At 68.5% G+C, this 18,871-nt stretch overlaps 2 protein-coding genes across 2 annotated transcripts in view; both read left to right on the top strand.

Moving 5' to 3' along the window:
* The window catches only part of HUWE1 (HECT, UBA and WWE domain containing E3 ubiquitin protein ligase 1), a 65,940-nt gene extending 59,071 nt beyond the window's left edge, over nucleotides 1-6,869 (top strand). The window contains 8 exon segments of the mRNA XM_089770217.1: nucleotides 2,924-3,041; nucleotides 3,215-3,355; nucleotides 4,228-4,515; nucleotides 4,595-4,700; nucleotides 4,788-4,905; nucleotides 5,033-5,214; nucleotides 5,659-5,849; nucleotides 6,564-6,869. Coding sequence (XP_089626343.1) covers nucleotides 2,924-3,041; nucleotides 3,215-3,355; nucleotides 4,228-4,515; nucleotides 4,595-4,700; nucleotides 4,788-4,905; nucleotides 5,033-5,214; nucleotides 5,659-5,849; nucleotides 6,564-6,666 — 1,247 coding nt within the window. The 3' untranslated portion in view covers nucleotides 6,667-6,869.
* Nucleotides 6,870-11,186: 4,317 nt separating this feature from the next.
* APEX2 (apurinic/apyrimidinic endodeoxyribonuclease 2) lies at nucleotides 11,187-18,232 on the top strand. Its single transcript, XM_089770209.1, is given in 12 exon segments — nucleotides 11,187-11,206; nucleotides 12,129-12,296; nucleotides 12,535-12,716; nucleotides 13,082-13,328; nucleotides 13,412-13,698; nucleotides 14,845-15,411; nucleotides 15,809-15,892; nucleotides 15,969-16,155; nucleotides 16,265-16,407; nucleotides 16,616-16,685; nucleotides 16,851-17,749; nucleotides 17,751-18,232. Coding segments are annotated over 11 exon segments (3,030 nt in total). The 5' UTR covers nucleotides 11,187-11,206; nucleotides 12,129-12,137; the 3' UTR covers nucleotides 17,956-18,232.
* The last annotated feature ends 639 nt before the right edge of the window (nucleotides 18,233-18,871 follow it).

The following is an 18,871-nucleotide window of genomic DNA, read 5'->3' as shown; positions in this document are numbered from 1 at the left end:
GGTTGGCACAAGGGGCAGCGTGAGGGGTTGGGGGAGGCAGAGCCCTGGGGGGAATTGGGGCCCGGTTGGCACAAGGGGCAGCGTGAGGGGTTGGGGGAGGCAGAGCCCTGGGGGGAATTGGGGCCCGGTTGGCACAAGGGGCAGCGTGAGGGGTTGGGGGAGGCAGAGCCCTGGGGGGAATTGGGGCCCGGTTGGCACAAGGGGCAGCGTATGGAGCTGGGGGGGCAGAGCCCTGGGGGAATTGGGGCCCGGTTGGCACAAGGGGCAGCGTGAGGGGCTGGGGGGGCAGAGCCCTGGGGGGAATTGGGGCCCGGTTGGCACAAGGGGCAGCGTGAGGGGATGGGCGGGGCAGAGCCCTGGGGGGAATTGGGGCCCGGTTGGCACAAGGGGCAGCGTGAGGGGATGGGCGGGGCAGAGCCCTGGGGGGAATTGGGGCCCGGTTGGCACAAGGGGCAGCGTGAGGGGATGGGCGGGGCAGAGCCCTGGGGGAATTGGGGCCCGGTTGGCACAAGGGGCAGCGTGAGGGGTTGGGGGAGGCAGAGCCCTGGGGGGAATTGGGGCCCGGTTGGCACAAGGGGCAGCGTGAGGGGTTGGGGGAGGCAGAGCCCTGGGGGGAATTGGGGCCCGGTTGGCACAGGGGCAGCGTGAGGGGCTGGGGGGGGCAGAGCCCTGGGGGGAATTGGGGCCCGGTTGGCACAAGGGGCAGCGTGAGGGGATGGGCGGGGCAGAGCCCTGGGGGGAATTGGGGCCCGGTTGGCACAAGGGGCAGCGTGAGGGGCTGGGGGGGCAGAGCCCTGGGGGGAATTGGGGCCCGGTTGGCACAAGGGGCAGCGTGAGGGGATGGGCGGGGCAGAGCCCTGGGGGAATTGGGGCCCGGTTGGCACAAGGGGCAGCGTGAGGGGTTGGGGGAGGCAGAGCCCTGGGGGGAATTGGGGCCCGGTTGGCACAAGGGGCAGCGTGAGGGGATGGGCGGGGCAGAGCCCTGGGGGGAATTGGGGCCCGGTTGGCACAAGGGGCAGCGTGAGGGGCTGGGCGGGGCAGAGCCCTGGGGGAATTGGGGCCCGGTTGGCACAAGGGGCAGCGTGAGGGGATGGGCGGGGCAGAGCCCTGGGGGAATTGGGGCCCGGTTGGCACAAGGGGCAGCGTGAGGGGTTGGGGGAGGCAGAGCCCTGGGGGGAATTGGGGCCCGGTTGGCACAAGGGGCAGCGTGAGGGGTTGGGGGAGGCAGAGCCCTGGGGGGAATTGGGGCCCGGTTGGCACAAGGGGCAGCGTGAGGGGATGGGCGGGGCAGAGCCCTGGGGGGAATTGGGGCCCGGTTGGCACAAGGGGCAGCGTGAGGGGCTGGGGGGGCAGAGCCCTGGGGGGAATTGGGGCCCGGTTGGCACAAGGGGCAGCGTGAGGGGTTGGGGGAGGCAGAGCCCTGGGGGGAATTGGGGCCCGGTTGGCACAAGGGGCAGCGTGAGGGGATGGGCGGGGCAGAGCCCTGGGGGGAATTGGGGCCCGGTTGGCACAGGGGCAGCGTGAGGGGCTGGGGGGGCAGAGCCCTGGGGGGAATTGGGGCCCGGTTGGCACAAGGGGCAGCGTGGGGGGATGGGGGGGGCAGAGCCCTGGGGGGAATTGGGGCCCGGTTGGCACAAGGGGCAGCGTATGGAGCTGGGGGGGGCAGAGCCCTGGGGGGAATTGGGGCCCGGTTGGCACAAGGGGCAGCGTGAGGGGCTGGGCGGGGCAGAGCCCTGGGGGAATTGGGGCCCGGTTGGCACAAGGGGCAGCGTGAGGGGATGGGCGGGGCAGAGCCCTGGGGGGAATTGGGGCCCGGTTGGCACAAGGGGCAGCGTGAGGGGTTGGGGGGGGCAGAGCCCTGGGGGGAATTGGGGCCCGGTTGGCACAGGGGCAGCGTGAGGGGCTGGGCGGGGCAGAGCCCTGGGGGAATTGGGGCCCGGTTGGCACAAGGGGCAGCGTGGGGGGATGGGGGGGGCAGAGCCCTGGGGGGAATTGGGGCCCGGTTGGCACAAGGGGCAGCGTATGGAGCTGGGGGGGGCAGAGCCCTGGGGGGAATTGGGGCCCGGTTGGCACAAGGGGCAGCGTGAGGGGCTGGGCGGGGCAGAGCCCTGGGGGGAATTGGGTCCCGGTTGGCACAAGGGGCAGCGTGAGGGGTTGGGGGAGGCAGAGCCCTGGGGGGAATTGGGGCCCGGTTGGCACAAGGGGCAGCGTGAGGGGTTGGGGGGGGCAGAGCCCTGGGGGGAATTGGGGCCCGGTTGGCACAAGGGGCAGCGTGAGGGGATGGGCGGGGCAGAGCCCTGGGGGGAATTGGGGCCCGGTTGGCACAAGGGGCAGCGTGAGGGGTTGGGGGGGGCAGAGCCCTGGGGGGAATTGGGGCCCGGTTGGCACAGGGGCAGCGTGAGGGGCTGGGCGGGGCAGAGCCCTGGGGGGAATTGGGGCCCGGTTGGCACAGGGGCAGCGTGAGGGGATGGGCGGGGCAGAGCCCTGGGGGGAATTGGGGCCCGGTTGGCACAAGGGGCAGCGTGAGGGGATGGGCGGGGCAGAGCCCTGGGGGGAATTGGGGCCCGGTTGGCACAAGGGGCAGCGTGAGGGGTTGGGGGGGGCAGAGCCCTGGGGGGAATTGGGGCCCGGTTGGCACAGGGGCAGCGTGAGGGGCTGGGCGGGGCAGAGCCCTGGGGGAATTGGGGCCCGGTTGGCACAAGGGGCAGTGTGAGGGGATGGGCGGGGCAGAGCCCTGGGGGGAATTGGGGCCCGGTTGGCACAAGGGGCAGCGTGAGGGGATGGGCGGGGCAGAGCCCTGGGGGGAATTGGGGCCCGGTTGGCACAAGGGGCAGCGTGGGGGGGGGGGGTTGTAAAGCCGGGGAGGTTCCTGGGGAGCTGAGGGGGGGAAGAGCGAAGAGTCACCCCCGTGTCCCACCTGCAGAGACCCACCGCACGGTGCTGAACCAGATCCTCCGGCAGTCCACCACCCACCTGGCCGACGGGCCCTTCGCCGTCCTGGTGGACTACATCCGCGTGCTGGACTTCGACGTCAAGCGCAAGTACGAAGGGGGGTGGGGCAGGGGGCTCCCCGGGTCCTGGGGGGTGGGGCTCTGCCTCAGGCGTTGGGGGTGGGGCAGGGGGCGTGGCTGGTGGCGGGGTTTCCCCAGCTCCTGGGGGTGGGGCAGGGGGCGTGGCAAGGGGTTCCCCAGGCCGACGCCTGCCCTCCCCCCAGGTACTTCCGCCAGGAACTGGAGCGGCTGGACGAGGGGCTGCGGAAGGAGGACATGGCCGTGCACGTGCGCCGTGACCACGTCTTCGAGGACTCGTACCGGGAGCTGCACCGCAAGTCGCCCGAGGAGATGAAGAACAGACTGTGAGCCCCGCTTCTCCCTGGGGGGCAGCCGCGAGGGTGTCGAGGGTCCTGCGCTCTACCCTCCCACGGGAGGAGGGGCAGGAGGAGTGGGTGTGGCTGTGCATGTTCCGCCCCAACCCTTCCCCTTCCCAGGTTCATGGTGGGGGAGGGGGAAGACAGAAGATGGGGCGGAGCTGCTGCCCCCAAGCCCCGCCTCCCCCAGGTACATGGTGTGGGAGGGGGAAGAGCTGGGTGGGGGAGACAGGAGATGGGGTGGAGCCGCCCTTCCCCTAAGCCCCGCCTCCTGCAGGTACATGGTGTGGGGGGGGCTGCGTGGCGGGACGGGAGACGAGATGGGCGGAGCCGCCTGCCCCCTAAGCCCCGCCTCCCGCAGGTACATGGGGGGGCTGTGTGGTGGGGAGGAGGGGGAGACGAGATGGGCGGAGCCGCCTGCCCCCAAGCCCCGCCTCCCGCAGGTACATGGGGGGGGGGGCTGTGTGGCGGGGAGGAGGGGGAGACGAGATGGGCGGAGCCGCCTGCCCCCTAAGCCCCGCCTCCCACAGGTACATGGGGGGGCTGTGTGGTGGGGAGGAGGGGGAGACGAGATGGGCGGAGCCGCCTGCCCCCTAAGCCCCGCCTCCCGCAGGTACATGGGGGGGCTGTGTGGCGGGGAGGAGGGGGAGACGAGATGGGCGGAGCCGCCTGCCCCTAAGCCCCGCCTCCCGCAGGTACATGGGGGGGCTGTGTGGCGGGGAGGAGGGGGAGACGAGATGGGCGGAGCCGCCTGCCCCCTAAGCCCCGCCTCCCGCAGGTACATGGGGGGGCTGTGTGGTGGGGAGGAGGGGGAGACGAGATGGGCGGAGCCGCCTGCCCCTAAGCCCCGCCTCCCACAGGTACATCGTGTTCGAGGGGGAGGAGGGGCAGGACGCGGGCGGGCTGCTGCGTGAGTGGTACATGATCATCTCGCGGGAGATGTTCAACCCCATGTACGCCCTGTTCCGCACCTCGCCCGGCGACCGCGTCACCTACACCATCAACCCCTCGTCCCACTGCAACCCCAACCACCTGAGCTACTTCAAGTTCGTGGGCCGCATCGTGGCCAAGGCCGTGTACGACAACCGCCTGCTGGAGTGCTACTTCACCCGCTCCTTCTACAAGCACATCCTGGGCAAGTCCGTGAGGTGCGCCCGGCGGCAGGGGGCGGGGGCGCGGGGCACGGCGGGGGCCGTGGGACCTCCCTAACCCCGTCCTGCCCCCCAGGTACACGGACATGGAGAGCGAGGATTACCACTTCTACCAGGGCCTGGTCTACCTGCTGGAGAACGACGTGTCCACGCTCGGCTATGACCTCACCTTCAGCACTGAGGTAGCGGGGTTCCCCGGGGCGGCTGGGCGGGGCGGGGGCTTGTGCCCTGCTGTCCCTGCCCCCCTCACCCGCTGTCCCTGCCCCCAGGTGCAGGAGTTCGGCGTGTGCGAGGTGCGGGACCTGAAGCCCAACGGGGCCAATATCCTGGTGACGGAGGAGAACAAGAAGGAGTACGTGCACCTGGTCTGCCAGATGAGGATGACGGGTAGGCGGTTTCTGTAGGACCTACCCTAACACGCCCCAGAGCTGCTGGGCTGGGCCGGAGCCTCCCCTCTCCTGGCTGCAGGAGGGCGTGGGGCCCAGGGGCTGGCTGACTCTGCTTCCTCCCCTAGGAGCCATCCGCAAGCAGCTGGCCGCCTTCCTGGAGGGTTTCTACGAGATCATCCCCAAGCGCCTCATCTCCATCTTCACGGAGCAGGAGCTGGAGCTGCTCATCTCGGGGCTGCCCACCATCGACATCGACGACCTCAAGTCCAACACCGAGTACCACAAGTACCAGTCCAACTCCATCCAGGTGGGGCTGGGGCCTCGGGCGTGGCGTGTGGGGTCTCGGGCGTGGCGTGTGGGGCTGCCCCTGCTGGGCGTGGCGTGGGGGGCCTTGGGCGTGGCGTGGGGGGCCTTGGGCGTGGCGTGGGGGGCTGCCCCTGCTGGGTGTGTCCTGCGGGGCCTCGGGCGTGGCGTGGGGGGCTGCCCCTGCTGGGTGTGTCCTGCGGGGCCTTGGGCGTGGCGTGGGGGGCTGCCCCTGCTGGGTGTGTCCTGCGGGGCCTTGGGCGTGGCGTGGGGGGCTGCCCCTGCTGGGTGTGTCCTGCGGGGCCTCGGGCGTGGCGTGTGGGGCCTTGGGCGTGGCGTGGGGGGCTGCCCCTGCTGGGTGTGTCCTGCGGGGCCTTGGGCGTGGCGTGTGTGGCTGTCCGCCTGTCCCAGCTCCCCTGGCTGCTCTGACGCGCCTCCCCCCCGGCAGATCCAGTGGTTCTGGCGTGCCCTGCGCTCCTTCGACCAGGCGGACCGAGCCAAGTTCCTGCAGTTTGTGACGGGCACCTCCAAGGTCCCGCTGCAGGGTTTCGCCGCCCTGGAGGGCATGAACGGCATCCAGAAGTTCCAGATCCACCGTGACGACCGCTCCACCGACAGGCTGCCTTCTGCTCACACGTGGTGAGGCCGGGCGGCAGCGCACAAGCCGCAGCGTCCCGGGGGGGCCTGGCCGTGGGGGCGGCGTGGACACAGGGTCCCCGGGGGGGCCTGGCCGTGGGGGCGGCGTGGACACAGGGTCCCCGGGGGGGCCTGGCCGTGGGGGCGGCGTGGACACAGGGTCCCCGGGGGGGCCTGGCCGTGGGGGCGGCGTGGACACGGGTCCCCGGGGGGGCCTGGCCGTGGGGGCGGCGTGGACACGGGTCCCCGGGGGGCCTGGCCGTGGGGGCGGCGTGGACACAGGGTCCCCGGGGGGGCCTGGCCGTGGGGGCGGCGTGGACACAGGGTCCCCGGGGGGGCCTGGCCGTGGGGGCGGCGTGGACACAGGGTCCCCGGGGGGGCCTGGCCGTGGGGGCGGCGTGGACACAGGGTCCCCGGGGGGGCCTGGCCGTGGGGGCGGCGTGGACACAGGGTCCCCGGGGGGGCGTGGCCAGCCGCCTGGCCATGGGGGCAACGCAGACACAGGCTAGAGGATCCGGGGGGGGCAGCGTGGACACGCCGCAGGGTCCCTGAAAGGGGGTGGCCAGCGCAGACACGCCGCAGGGTCCCTGGGGGGCACGTAGGGAAGTCGGGGTGGGGTCTGTGAGCTCCTCGGTGGGGGTGGAAACCGTGTCCCATCCTAGAATGGGGGGGCCTTGGCCTCCTGCCCCCCCTCAGTGGTTTCTCCCGCCCCCCCAGTTTCAACCAGCTCGACCTCCCCGCCTACGAGAGCTACGAGAAGCTACGCCACATGCTGCTACTGGCCATCCAGGAGTGCTCCGAAGGGTTTGGCCTGGCCTGAGCGGGCCGGGCGCCCCGCCTCCACGGCGCGTTTTGTACTGAGGCAGACTGGGGGTAGGGCCTGGCCATGGGGGCAGGGCTTAGCGGATCTCCACCCCCTCCCTTTCCGAGGTGGCGGCCCCCGCCGGAGAGCCAGCGCCCTCTCCCCCCGTGCGTCCGGAGAGAAGACAAATGATATATATAAATATATATATATTTTTTTTGGTTTAGTTTGCATTTCTTAAGTTGTGCTTGGAATGTGTTGACGTGAGCCGGACAGATGAGACGACGATACAATCGGCTTTGGTTTCTCGATCCTTCCCTTTTCCCCAGGCCCTTCCTGCCCCCCTGCCCCGTTGGGCCCCTGTGGAGGGGGAGGGGAAAAAAGGGGGGATGCCCTGAGGTTTAAAAAAATAATTCCCCCCTAAAAAAAAAAAAAAAGACAAAAAAAACTCAAAAAATAAAAGCGCACTCTTGGTAAGAAAGCCGGCTGGCGTGTCTTCCTCCGGGGCGGGCGGGCGGGCGCAGGGGCCGGAGCGGGCGGGGCCCAGCCTTGCGCAGCTCCGTTACCAGCACGACATGCTTCAAGGGGGGAAGGCGCTCGCGCACACGCGCTTGGGGGGCTGCTCCGCTACTCACCCCTCCCAGAGTTCAGCGGCAGCGCCCCCCTTCCAGACGGTCTCGCCCCCTCGCTGGAGGAGGGTTGGTAGTGAGACCCGTCCAGCCGCGCTCAGGCCGGTGGTGGAACACATGGGTCATCCCGTGACCCCTCTGCCCACCCCGGTCTCCCATCGTCGTCCTGAACCTGCCGCCCGGCCCTGTGTTCCCACGCGGGCGCCTTTGTGCTGCGCCCTGTTCAAACGCTTTGCCCGTTGGCAGGAGCAGGGACCAGTCGTCTGCCTGATTTCCCCTCCTGCAAGGCGTCAGCTGCGAGTCCTCCACCGGGACTTTCCCTCCTGCCTGTGGCCGGGCGTCAGGTCCAGCACCAACGGGCGGAAGCTGGCCGACTGTTCCGTTGTGAGACGGCTGGCCGGGCTTATTCCACCCTAGGAGGGTGTTAATGGTGATGTCGTGGTGTCAGCCCATCCCGCCCAGTGTCCTGTCGGCCAACAGTGGCCGGTGCCAGGTGGCCCAGAGGGAGGGAACCAACCAGGGAATGATCAAGGGATCTCTCTCCCGTCAGCCATCTCCACCCTCTGTCACAAGCTCCATGAATGTATCTAGTTCTCTTGAACTCTGTTCTAGTCCTCGCCCTCCCAGCCTCCTCAGGCGAGGAGTTCCGCAAGTGACTAAGCGCTGTGAGAAGAACTTCCTTTGGTTTGGTTTAAACCTGCTGCCCATTCATTTCATTTGGTGGCCCCTAGTTCTTATATTATGGGAACAAGTAAACAACTTTTCCTTACTCACTTTCTCCACCCCACTCATGATTTTATAGACCTCGATCGTATCCCCCCTTAGTCTCCTCTTTTCCAAGCTGAAACGTCCCAGTCGCTTTAATCTCTCCTCATATGGGACCCGTTCCAAACCCCTCAGCATTTTAGTTGCCCTTCTCTGAACCTTTTCTAATGCCAATATATCTCTTTTGAGATGAGACCACATCTGTACGTATTCCAGATGTGGGTGTTCCATGGATTTATACAAGGGCAATAAGATATTCTCCAGCTGATTCTCCATCCCTTTCTTAATAATTCCTAACACCCTCTTTGCGTTTTTGACTGCCGCTGTGCACTGCGTGGACGTCTTCAGAGAACTATCCACGATGACTCCAAGATCTTCCCTGATTTGTCGTAGCTAAATTAGCCCCCATCACACTGTACGTATAGTCGGGGTTATTTTTCCCGATGTGCATTACTTTACACTTAGCCACATTCAGTTTCATTTGCCATTTTGTTGCCCAGTCACTCAGTTTGGTGAGAACTTTTTTAAGTTCTTCCCAGTCTGCTTTGGTCTTACCTACCTTGAGCAGTTTAATATCGTCAGCAAACTTTGCCACCTCACTGCTTACCCCTTTCTCTGGATCATTTGTGAATAAGTTGAATAGGATTGGTCCCAGGACTGACCCTTGGAACACCACCAGTTACCCCTCCCCATTCTGAAAATGTACCATCTATTCCTATCCTTTGTTTCCTGTCTTTCAACCAGTTCCCGATCCATGAAAGGACCTTCCCTCTTATGATCTTGTCAAAGGCTTTCTGGAAATCTAAGTGCATTATATCTACTGGATCCCCCTTGGCCATATGTTTGTTGACCCCTTCGAAGGACTCTAATAGATTAGGAAGACACGATTTCCCTTTACAGAAACCATGTTGACTTTTGCCCAACAAATGATGATCTGTGTGTCTGACAATTCTGTTCTTTACTATTGTTTCAACTAATTTGCCTGGTACTGGCAATTACCAGTCTGTAATTGCCAGGATCGCCTCTAGAGCCCTTTTTAAATATTCACGTTACATTAGCTACCTTCCAGGCATTAGGTACAGAAGCCGATTTAAAGGATAGGTTAACCCATAGTTAACAGTTCCGCAATTTCCCATTTGAGTGCTTTGAGGACTCTTGGGTGAATGCCATCCAGCCCTGGTGACTTGTCACTGTTCAGTTTATCAATTAATTCCAAAACCTCCTCTAATGACGCTTCAATCTGTGACAGGTCCTCAGCTTTGTCACCTACAACGGATGGGTCAGGTTTGGGAATCTCCCTGACAGCCTCAGCTGTGAAGACGGAAGCAAAGAATTCACTTAGTTTCTCCGCAATGACTTTCTCGTCTTTAAGTGCTCCTTGTGGATCTCAAGGGTCTCTCTCCTCTCTAACCTCCACAAAACATGGTTAGTTTTGATTGAGAACTGCGGGCTGGTTTCTATTACCTTCATGTTTCTAAAATTCCTGGAGTCCCCTTTCACCTGCTTCCCTGTGGTCTTCTGGATGGATGCCACGCCTCTGCCTTCTTCCACTAGTGGCATCCCCGGCTTGCTTCCATGCCTGTGGGCCTTCCTAGAAATCAGAACTAGGGCTCCAACAAGCTCCTGGACCAGCTCTTTAAACTCCTGGATGCAACTGTCCCCTGAAGCCAGGTGGCAGGTAGAAAAGTTTGTTAGGTCCCAGGGACACAGTGTAGCACAGACTTCTTGTCACAGGAGCCAGGATCATCCAGCCTGGGGGGCCCGTGCGTGCGCGCACACACACACCCCCTCTCTCTATCTGCAGACCAGTACAGTAGGAATCACACCAGCCACCAGTGCATGCCACAGTGACACTGGCTACGAGTGGCCGGAGCCCCCATTACACCAGAGCAAGATCTTGTGATTTTTAAAAATGTCTCTTTAGCCCCTGCTCTGGCTAGAAGCTGCTAGAGCTATGTCCTCGACTTGCTGGCTGCTTTCCCCCACCCTGCTACTGAGCTATTTATTTAACAAGTCTGCCTTGAAGTGGTTTCCATTGAGTACTGAACCCATAGCACCCTGCTGGGGATTCTTCATTGTCTGCTCAATGAGAAAATTGTCACATGGCCTCAGGCCATCAGCTACTCCATAGTGGACCCTGCTGGAGGGGGGGGGGGGGGGGAGAGGAGAACCAGGGAGTCTCGAGTCTCTTATCTTCCCTCATCAGTTTTCTACAGTTGTCAATTTCTGCTGGCAATGATCTACAGCAGCTTTCTCTGTGTTGCCTTTGTTGTGAGCTTAATTGTAGCTCCCCTCCTCTCTCAAGGCCACCCTTGGCATGGCTGAGAGAGCCTGCACCGTGATGACTCCCTCGGGGTCAGGTTGCTGGTTCAATTCTTTGCCCGAGCAGCCTGGCTCTATTATTAAAGTGCCAGCTGGCTGCTCCTCCAGGAGGAATTCCCCTCTGGCTATGGTGTTCCCTAGGGCCCAGGGACAGCCTAAGCGCCATGTGCCCCCTTCAGCTGCAGGGGGTAGGCTGGCAAGGGGGGGGGGGGTCTTTATTCTTCAGCCTGTGGGGGGTGTTGAATGCTGGAGCAGGGGCGAGGAGCGAGTATGGAGCCTGCCTTGTCCGATCCCCCCGGGGAAGGAATAAGAGGAAGAAGGGTGGGGGCTGTGCGGGGTGCAAGGGATACAGAGCCCTGGGCCTGCTCCCCCCATTCACAGAACCAGGCTGGAACCTTAGTCCCAGTGGCCTCTGTTGCCGGGGGGGTACAATAGGCGGGGGCATGCGAGCGCCGTCTTGGGAGAGGCCGCTGTGGGCGTGCGCGAGGATACCCTATTGTGTGTGGCGGAAGCACGCAGGCCGCCATATTTGTTGTGTCGAAACTTGTGCACTCCCCGCGCGCCATCTTGGGTGTGGCATGTGCTACATTTCATCCGCGTGATGTCACACAGGGGAGAATTACGTCATAATTTCCCCTTTCCCGGCGGGGGGAAGAGGGTGGGGGCAGTGGGAGCTGGAGATCCCCCCCATAGCTGCCACCGCCCCATAGGGGCAGCAGAGGTGAGAGCCGCAGCCCCACGTGGGGGGGGGGCTAGACCCCCCCCCGCTGGAGCATGGAACGAGGAGGCGGGGCATAGAACGAGGGGCGGGGCTTGGCGCTCGGCAGGTGGAACTGGAACCAGTATGAAGCCGGGAGAGAGGTTTTCCACTGCCCCCCCCCCAAGTGGTTCATTGTGATACGCCCCAATGGGGGCGGGCTCGGGGAGCGGGGTGTCTCGGCTCAAAAGGCCCAATAACCACCAGCCTGCGAACAGGACCCAGGCGCCCGGCCCCCCCCCCCCCCCGACTCCCCTCCCCCTGCAGGGAGAACCCAGGCGCCCGGCCCCCCCCCTCCCCTCCCCCTGCAGGGAGAACCCAGGCGCCCGGCCCCCCCCCGGCTCCCCTCCCCCTGCAGGGAGAACCCAGGCGCCCGGCCCCCCCCCCCGGCTCCCCTCCCCCTGCAGGGAGAACCCAGGCTCCCGGCCCCCCCCCCCCGGCTCCCCTCCCCCTGCAGGGAGAACCCAGGCGCCCGGCCCCCCCCCGGCTCCCCTCCCCCTGCAGGAAGAACCCAGGCGCCCGGCCCCCCCCGGCTCCCCTCCCCCTGCAGGGAGAACCCAGGCGCCCGGCCCCCCCCCTCCCCTCCCCCTGCAGGAAGAACCCAGGCGCCCGGCCCCCCCGGCTCCCCTCCCCCTGCAGGGAGAACCCAGGCGCCCGGCCCCCCCGGCTCCCCTCCCCCTGCAGGGAGAACCCAGGCGCCCGGCCCCCCCCGGCTCCCCTCCCCCTGCAGGAAGAACCCAGGCGCCCGGCCCCCCCGGCTCCCCTCCCCCTGCAGGGAGAACCCAGGCGCCCGGCCCCCCCGGCTCCCCTCCCCCTGCAGGGAGAACCCAGGCGCCCGGCCCCCCCCCCGGCTCCCCTCCCCCTGCAGGGAGAACCCAGGCACCCGGCCCCCCGGCTCCCCTCCCCCTGCAGGGAGAACCCAGGCGCCCGGCCCCCCCGGCCCCCCCGGCTCCCCTCCCCCTGCAGGGAGAACCCAGGCGCCCGGGCTCTGTCCCCGCTCGCTCTAGGCCGGGGGGATGTACGAGGAGGACTTGGCGCTGCCGCACTACACGGCGGAGAGCGACCAGGCGCGGGGGCTCATGAACACGGCCATGGGGCCGCTGCAGCGCCAGCTCCGGGCCGGCGAGTACGAGATCTTCCAGTACGCCCCGATCTTCGAGAGCGACTTCATCCAGGTGCGGGGGCGGGGCTTAGAGCTGGGGGCGGGGCGATCAGTGAGGTGCAGGCCAGGGGCCTCCCACCTGCCCCCTCCAGCCCCCCAGGCGCTGCTGCGAGGAGGGAGAGCTGGGGGAGGCTTCTGACACACGTCACCTCCACGTGCAAACATGCATTCCGCTTGGGGTGGGGGACATCAGAGCGACCCCTGCCAGGGGCGGGGCGGAGAGGCGCTAACCTCCCCCTAATCACTCCCAGATCAGCAAGCGTGGGGAGGTGGTGGACGTGCACAATCGTGTCCGTGTGGTCACGGTGGGCGTGGCCTGCACCAGCCCTGCCCTCCTGGTGCCCAACGTGCTGCTGCTGGCCCGGCCTGTGGTCCCCTCTGAGGGGAGCCGGGGTCGTGGGGGGGCCCCTGCCAAGGCGCTAGAGCTCACCAGGTGAGACCCCCCCCCCATGAACGGAGCCCTTCACCGACATCAGCCTGCTCGCCCGCCCAGCCTCGCTGGTGCCTCACTCCCGAGCCGCAGCCCCTGCCCCCCCCCAGCCCTGCCGGCGCCCCTCACTCCCCCCCACAAGCCCTGCGGGCGCCCCGCTCTCCTGCCCCGCTGCCCCCCAGCCCTGCCGGCGCCCCTCACTCCCCCCCACAAGTCCTGCCGGCGCCCCGCTCTCCTGCCGCGCTGCCCCCCAGCCCCGCCGGCGCCCCTCGCTCCAGACCCGCAGCCCCTGACCCCAGCCCTGCCGGAGCCTTTTCCTTCGCCCCGCAGCCCCTCCGCGAGCCTCACAGCCCCTGCTGTCCCCGCAGGCTGCTCCCGCTGCGGTTCGTGAAGATCTCGGTGCACGACAGCGAGATGCTGCAGGTGCGACTGAAGCTGGCCAGCGGCCGCTCCTTCTACCTGCAGCTCTGCCCGCAGGCCGAGGCGCGCCACGACCTCTTCGACATGTGGGTGCAACTCATCAACCTCCTGCGGCCGCCCGCGGCCGGCAGCCAGGCCCTGCCGGGGGACCCCGGGGACCCCCTGCACCCCGCCGCCAGCCAGGAGACCAGCGGGGTGAGGCGGCCGCCGCCAGGGAGGGGAGGGGAGGGGAGGGGGCGGCGGGGGCGGGGCTCTGCTGACCCCCCCTCTCCCCCCAGAGCCTGGAGTCGCTCTTCCCCCAGGAGGGGGACCCGGGCGCCTTGAGCGTCCGCAGCTTCCGGACCCCCAGCCAGTCCCAGGGTGACCGCGAGAGCGTCCGGAGCCGGAGCCCCCCCAGCCTCGGCCCCTCGCCGCCCCGCAGGCCCCCCAGTGCGGGGAAGGGGTCGCAGCGAAGCGGGTGCAGCGGGGAGCGCAGGAGCCTGGCCGAGTCCCCGGAGGAGACCCCGGCCGCCCGGGAGCGGGGCCAGGGCAGCCCCCCTAGCGGCCGGAAGAAAGAGCCCGGCGGGTAAGAGAGGAGCCGGCGGGGGGGCAGATGTGGGGGGCACGCGGGGAGCCCGGCCTCTCACTGGCCTTTGTTCCCAGGCGGGCTGAGCGAGGCGGGGGCAGCAGCCGGAGCAAATCGTCGCAGGGCCGGGGTAGGCGGACGGCCCCCTACCCCCAGCTTTTCCCACGCCCCCTGCCCCCCCACCTCCAGCCCCCCAAACCTCCCAGCCCCCCTGCCCCGCACACCTCCAGCCCCCCCACCTCCCAGCCCCCTGCCCCCCAAACCTCCCCGAGCCCCCAGCCCCCCCAGCCCCGCCCCCCAAACCTCCCCGAGCCCCCAGCCCCCCCACCCCCAGCCCCGCCCCCCACCTCCAGCCCCCCAAACCTCCCAGCCCCCTGCCCCCCAAACCTCCCCGAGCCCCCAGCCCCCCCAGCCCCGCCCCCCAAACCTCCCCGAGCCCCCAGCCCCGCCCCCCACCTCCAGCCCCCCAAACCTCCAGCCCCCCCACCTCCCAGCCCCCTGCCCCCAAACCTCCCCGAGCCCCCAGCCCCCCACCTCGCAGCCCCCCTGCCCCGCACACCTCCAGCCCCCCCACCTCCCAGCCCCCTGCCCCCCAAACCTCCCCGAGCCCCCAGCCCCCCCAGCCCCGCCCCCCAAACCTCCCCGAGCCCCCAGCCCCGCCCCCCACCTCCAGCCCCCCAAACCCCCAGCCCCCTGCCCCCAAACCTCCCCGAGCCCCCAGCCCCCCACCTCGCAGCCCCCCTGCCCCGCACACCTCCAGCCCCCCCACCTCCCAGCCCCCTGCCCCCCAAACCTCCCCGAGCCCCCAGCCCCCCCAGCCCCGCCCCCCAAACCTCCCCGAGCCCCCAGCCCCGCCCCCCACCTCCAGCCCCCCAAACCCCCAGCCCCCTGCCCCCAAACCTCCCCGAGCCCCCAGCCCCCCACCTCGCAGCCCCCCTGCCCCGCACACCTCCAGCCCCCCCACCTCCCAGCCCCCTGCCCCCCAAACCTCCCCGAGCCCCCAGCCCCCCTGCCCCCCCAGCCCCCGCACCCCCAGCCCCCTCCCCGAGCCCCCAGCCCCCCCACCTCCCAGCCCCGCCCCCCACCTCCCGCCCCCCAAACCTCCCAGCCCCCCCGCCCTGACTCCGCCCCTCTGCCCCGCTGCAGGCAGGAAGCCCAGCCGGATCCTGTCCCTGGTCAAGTCTCTGTCCCGCGCCAGCCTGGGCCGGGGCGACAGCCGCAGCCGCCCCCCCAAGGAGAAGAAGAAGAAGAGGCACTGACAGCGCGCGGGGGCGGAGCCAGGGCGAGGGGGCGGGGCAGGGCGGCAGTGGGCGGAGCTTCCTGGGGCCGATGTGGGGATGAGCCTTCCTGGGAGCCAATAAACGCCCAGAAACCAGCTCGGCGCCTGACCCGAAGGGCGTGGCCCTGGCATGGGGGCGGGGCTCCGGGGCGACTAACCTCGCTTCCGGAGAGGGGCTGGGCCGCGTTGCGAGCGGAAGCGACGTTAGTTACTAAACTAGGGGCGGAAGTGAAGGCAGTGAGAGGCGGACGGGCGGAAGTGACGCTGGCAAAGCGCCCGCGGGGCGGAAGTGACGCTGCCGGCGTTCCCGCGCGCGGGAAGCGGGATGCGGCTGCTGAGCTGGAACGTGGCCGGGCTGCGGGCCGGGCCGGGTCCCGCGGGGCTCGGGGCGCTGGGCGGGGACGTGATTTGCCTGCAGGAGACCCGCGTGACACGTGAGTGGGCCAGAGGTCACGGGGCGGGACGAGGGGAGGGGGTCAGAGGTCACGGGGGCACATGGGTGGGGCTAGGGGACGGGGGCAGGAGCACACATCAAGGGGCGGGGTCAGGGGGGCGGGGTCACGGGGCCGGGCCTGGGGGGGGGCGGGGTCACGGGGCGGGGGGCGGGGCCGGGGGGGCGGGGGGCGGGGGCGGGGTCACGGGGCCGGGCCGGGGGGGGGGGCGAGGGGCGGGGTCACGGGGCTGGGCGGGGGGCGGGGGGGGGGGCGGGGTCACGGGGCCGGGGGGGGGCGAGGGGCGGGGGGGCCGGGGGGCGGGGTCACGGGGCGAGGGGCGGGGCCGGGGGGCGGGGTCACGGGGCCGGGCAGAGCCCAACCTGTGCCGGTGTCGCAGGGGAGCTGCTGGCGGAGCCGCTGGCCCTGGTGCCCGGCTACAACTCCTACTTCAGCTTCTGCCGGACCCGCGGCGGCTACTCAGGTAAGGGGGCCCCTGGCCCCTCCCCCGCCCTGGGCCCCGGCGCCTCCGGCCCCCTGACCTCTCGCTCCCCCCACAGGTGTGGCCACCTTCTGCAAGGACAGTGCCACCCCGCTGGCCGCGGAGGAGGGGCTGTCGGGGCTCCTGGCCCGGCCTGGGGAGGCTGGTGCCGTGGGCTGCTACGGGGACCTGGGGGACTTCACGCCCCAGGAGCTGAAGGCGCTGGACAGCGAGGGGCGCGCGGTGATCACCCGCCATCGCATACGGTGAGGGGCGGGGCAGGGAGCTAAGTGGGAGGGGATGGTGGCTGCCAAGTGCTGGGGGGGCAGATGCCGACTCCTCCCGCAATGTGTTTTCTACCCTTGGCTCCCCCAGCACGTCGGCGCAGCGGGAGACCACCCTGACGGTCATCAACGTGTACTGCCCCCGGGCCGACCCCCAGCGCCCCGAGCGTGCCGCCTACCAGGCAGCCTTCTACCGCCTGCTGCAGGGCCGGGCGGAGGCACTCCTGACAGATGGTGGGTACGTGCCCCCCTCGATTTCCCTGACCCCTCCAGCCCAAAACCAACCGCTTCTCGGAGCCAGCGGGTCCAGGCTGCCCTGTGTCACCCCCTCAGCTCTCCCCCATCACCTCTAAGAGCCCCTCCTGGCTCCAGGTGTGCTGCCCCTTTGTACCCCGCTGCCTGGGCTCATCTCACCAGACCCTTTGCCCCACTTGTCTTCCAGCCACGTCGTGATCTTGGGGGACATCAACACGTCACATCGGCCCATCGACCACTGCGAGCCGGGGGATCCGGTGAGTGTCCCACAGGTCTCTGCTTCTAGTCGGGGTGGGTGTGGGAGCCAGGGCTCCTGGGCTCTCTCCCCTGCTCTGGGAGGGGAGTGACGAGTAGTGGTTAGGGCAGGGAGCCAGGATGCCTGGCCTCTGCAGGATCCTGACTCTGCCCTCTGCCTGCCCCAGGAGACGTTCCGGGAGCACCCTGGCCGGCGCTGGCTGGATGGGTTCTTGTGGCCGCCAGATGGGCAGGGGCTTTTCGTCGATACCTTCCGCCTCCTGCACCCCAGCCAGCCCTATGCCTTCACCTGCTGGCGCATCGACACCGGCGCCCGCCTCACCAACCACGGCACGCGGCTGGACTACATCCTGGCCGACCGGGCCCTGGCGCTGGCCGAGCTGCGGGACGCCCGCATCCTGCCCGAAGTGCCCGGCTCTGACCACTGTCCCGTGCTGGCCGAGCTGGCCGCCACCTTCCTGCCTGCTCCTCGCTGCCCCCCGCTCTGCACCCGTCACATGCCCGAGTTCGCCGGTACCCAGCAAAAGCTCAGCCGCTTCCTGGTCAGGGTGGAGCGGGGCCTGGGGGATGCCGGGGCTGGTGGGATGAGTCAGGGGGCAAAGGTGGGGCGGGCGGGTGCCGTGCGGAGGGGGAGACACTCACGCAGCGGCCAGGGCAACCTGCTGAGTTACTTCAGAGTGGCGCAGGGCCGGCTGGGGCCAGGCATGGACCAGGCTACTGCAGGGCAGGGTGGACAGGAGCCGGCCCAGAATGCACTGGGGTGCAGGACACAGGAGCCAGCCCAGAATGCACTGGGGTGCAGGACACAGGAGCCAGCCCAGAATGCACTGGGATGCAGGACACAGGAACCGGCCCAGAATGCACTGGGGTGCAGGACACAGGAGCCGGCCCACAATGCACTGGGGCAGAATGGCCAAGAGCCGGCCCAAGATGCACCGGGGCAGGGTGGAGAAGAGCCGGCCCAAGATGCACCGGGGCCCAGTGATACCGTGGGGCACAAGGAGTGGGTGAGGAGCCCCCTGGAGGAGGTGGCAGGTGCTGTGGGGCAGACGGCGGGTGCCCAGCCTGGCCCGCTGGCGTGCGGTGCTGCCCGGCCCGGCCCCCCCACCCCACTGCCCGACCCACAGCGAGCCCTGCGCCCTGCGAACTGTCCGCAAAGCTGGCCCCAACCGTGGGCGGCGCTTCTACGTGTGTGCCCGGCCCCCAGGGCGCCCCGACGACCCCCGTGCCCGCTGTGACTTCTTCCGCTGGGCCAGCAAGGGGTGCCCATGAGCGGGGGTCACTCCCTCGTCCCTGCCGTGGGGTGAATCATTCCCATAGGAATCGCCCTCCCCTGCTATGGGTAGGGATTGGGGAGCCCGAACTCCTGGGTTCACGAGAAGGGAGGTGTGTTCCAGCGTGGGGGTGGGGAGGGAAGTGGTGTCTGATGGTTAGAGCAGGGGGGAGCCGGGGGACACTGAGGATTTCCAGCCCCCTACAGTTTAAATTCTCCCCCGTGACTGCTGTTGGGGCCGGGCATTGTGGGTAGACACCTGCTCCTCCCCCTGGGGCCTTGGTACACAAGGGAAAAGTGTCTATTTCTGATAAATAAAAGTGCAGAAAGAGACGCGATTGGGGGCTGGGAGCCAGGACGCCTGGGTCCTTGGCCCCGCTCTGGTCAGGGGCGGGGTCTGATGGTTGGGGGGGCGGGGAGCCAGGAGGCCTGGGTCCTCGGCCCTGCTCTGGTTGGGGGCGGGGTCTGACGGTTGGGGGAGCGGGGAGCCAGGAGGCCTGGGTCCTCGGCCCCGCTCTGGTTGGGGGCGGGGTCTGACGGTTGGGGGGGCGGGGAGCCAGGAGGGCTGGGTCCTCGGCCCTGCTCTGGTTGGGGGCGGGGTCTGATGGTTGGGGGAGCGGGGAGCCAGGAGGCCTGGGTCCTCGGCCCCGCTCTGGTTGGGGGCGGGGTCTGACGGTTGGGGGGGCGGGGAGCCAGGAGGCCCGGGTCCTCGGCCCCGCTGTGGGAGGCCCGTGGGCTCTACAGAAGGTGCCTGAAGCGTGAGCCCAAGCACGGGTCCCGGGCTGAGTGACAGGCAGGCGAGTGGGGGGCCGCGCCCCATGGCGGGGGCCTCGTTCCGACAGGGCCGTGTTGGGCCAGCCCTCGGGATGTGCTCGCACGCAGCCGAATGGACAGCGGAGGGCTCGCCCCGGCACA

The sequence above is a fragment of the Pelodiscus sinensis genome, chromosome 18 (genome assembly GCF_052426305.1).
Source record: "Pelodiscus sinensis isolate ZL-2025 chromosome 18, ASM5242630v1, whole genome shotgun sequence".
In the NCBI taxonomy this organism is placed as follows: Eukaryota; Metazoa; Chordata; order Testudines; family Trionychidae; genus Pelodiscus; species Pelodiscus sinensis.
This window is presented reverse-complemented; position numbering and strand designations above follow the sequence as displayed.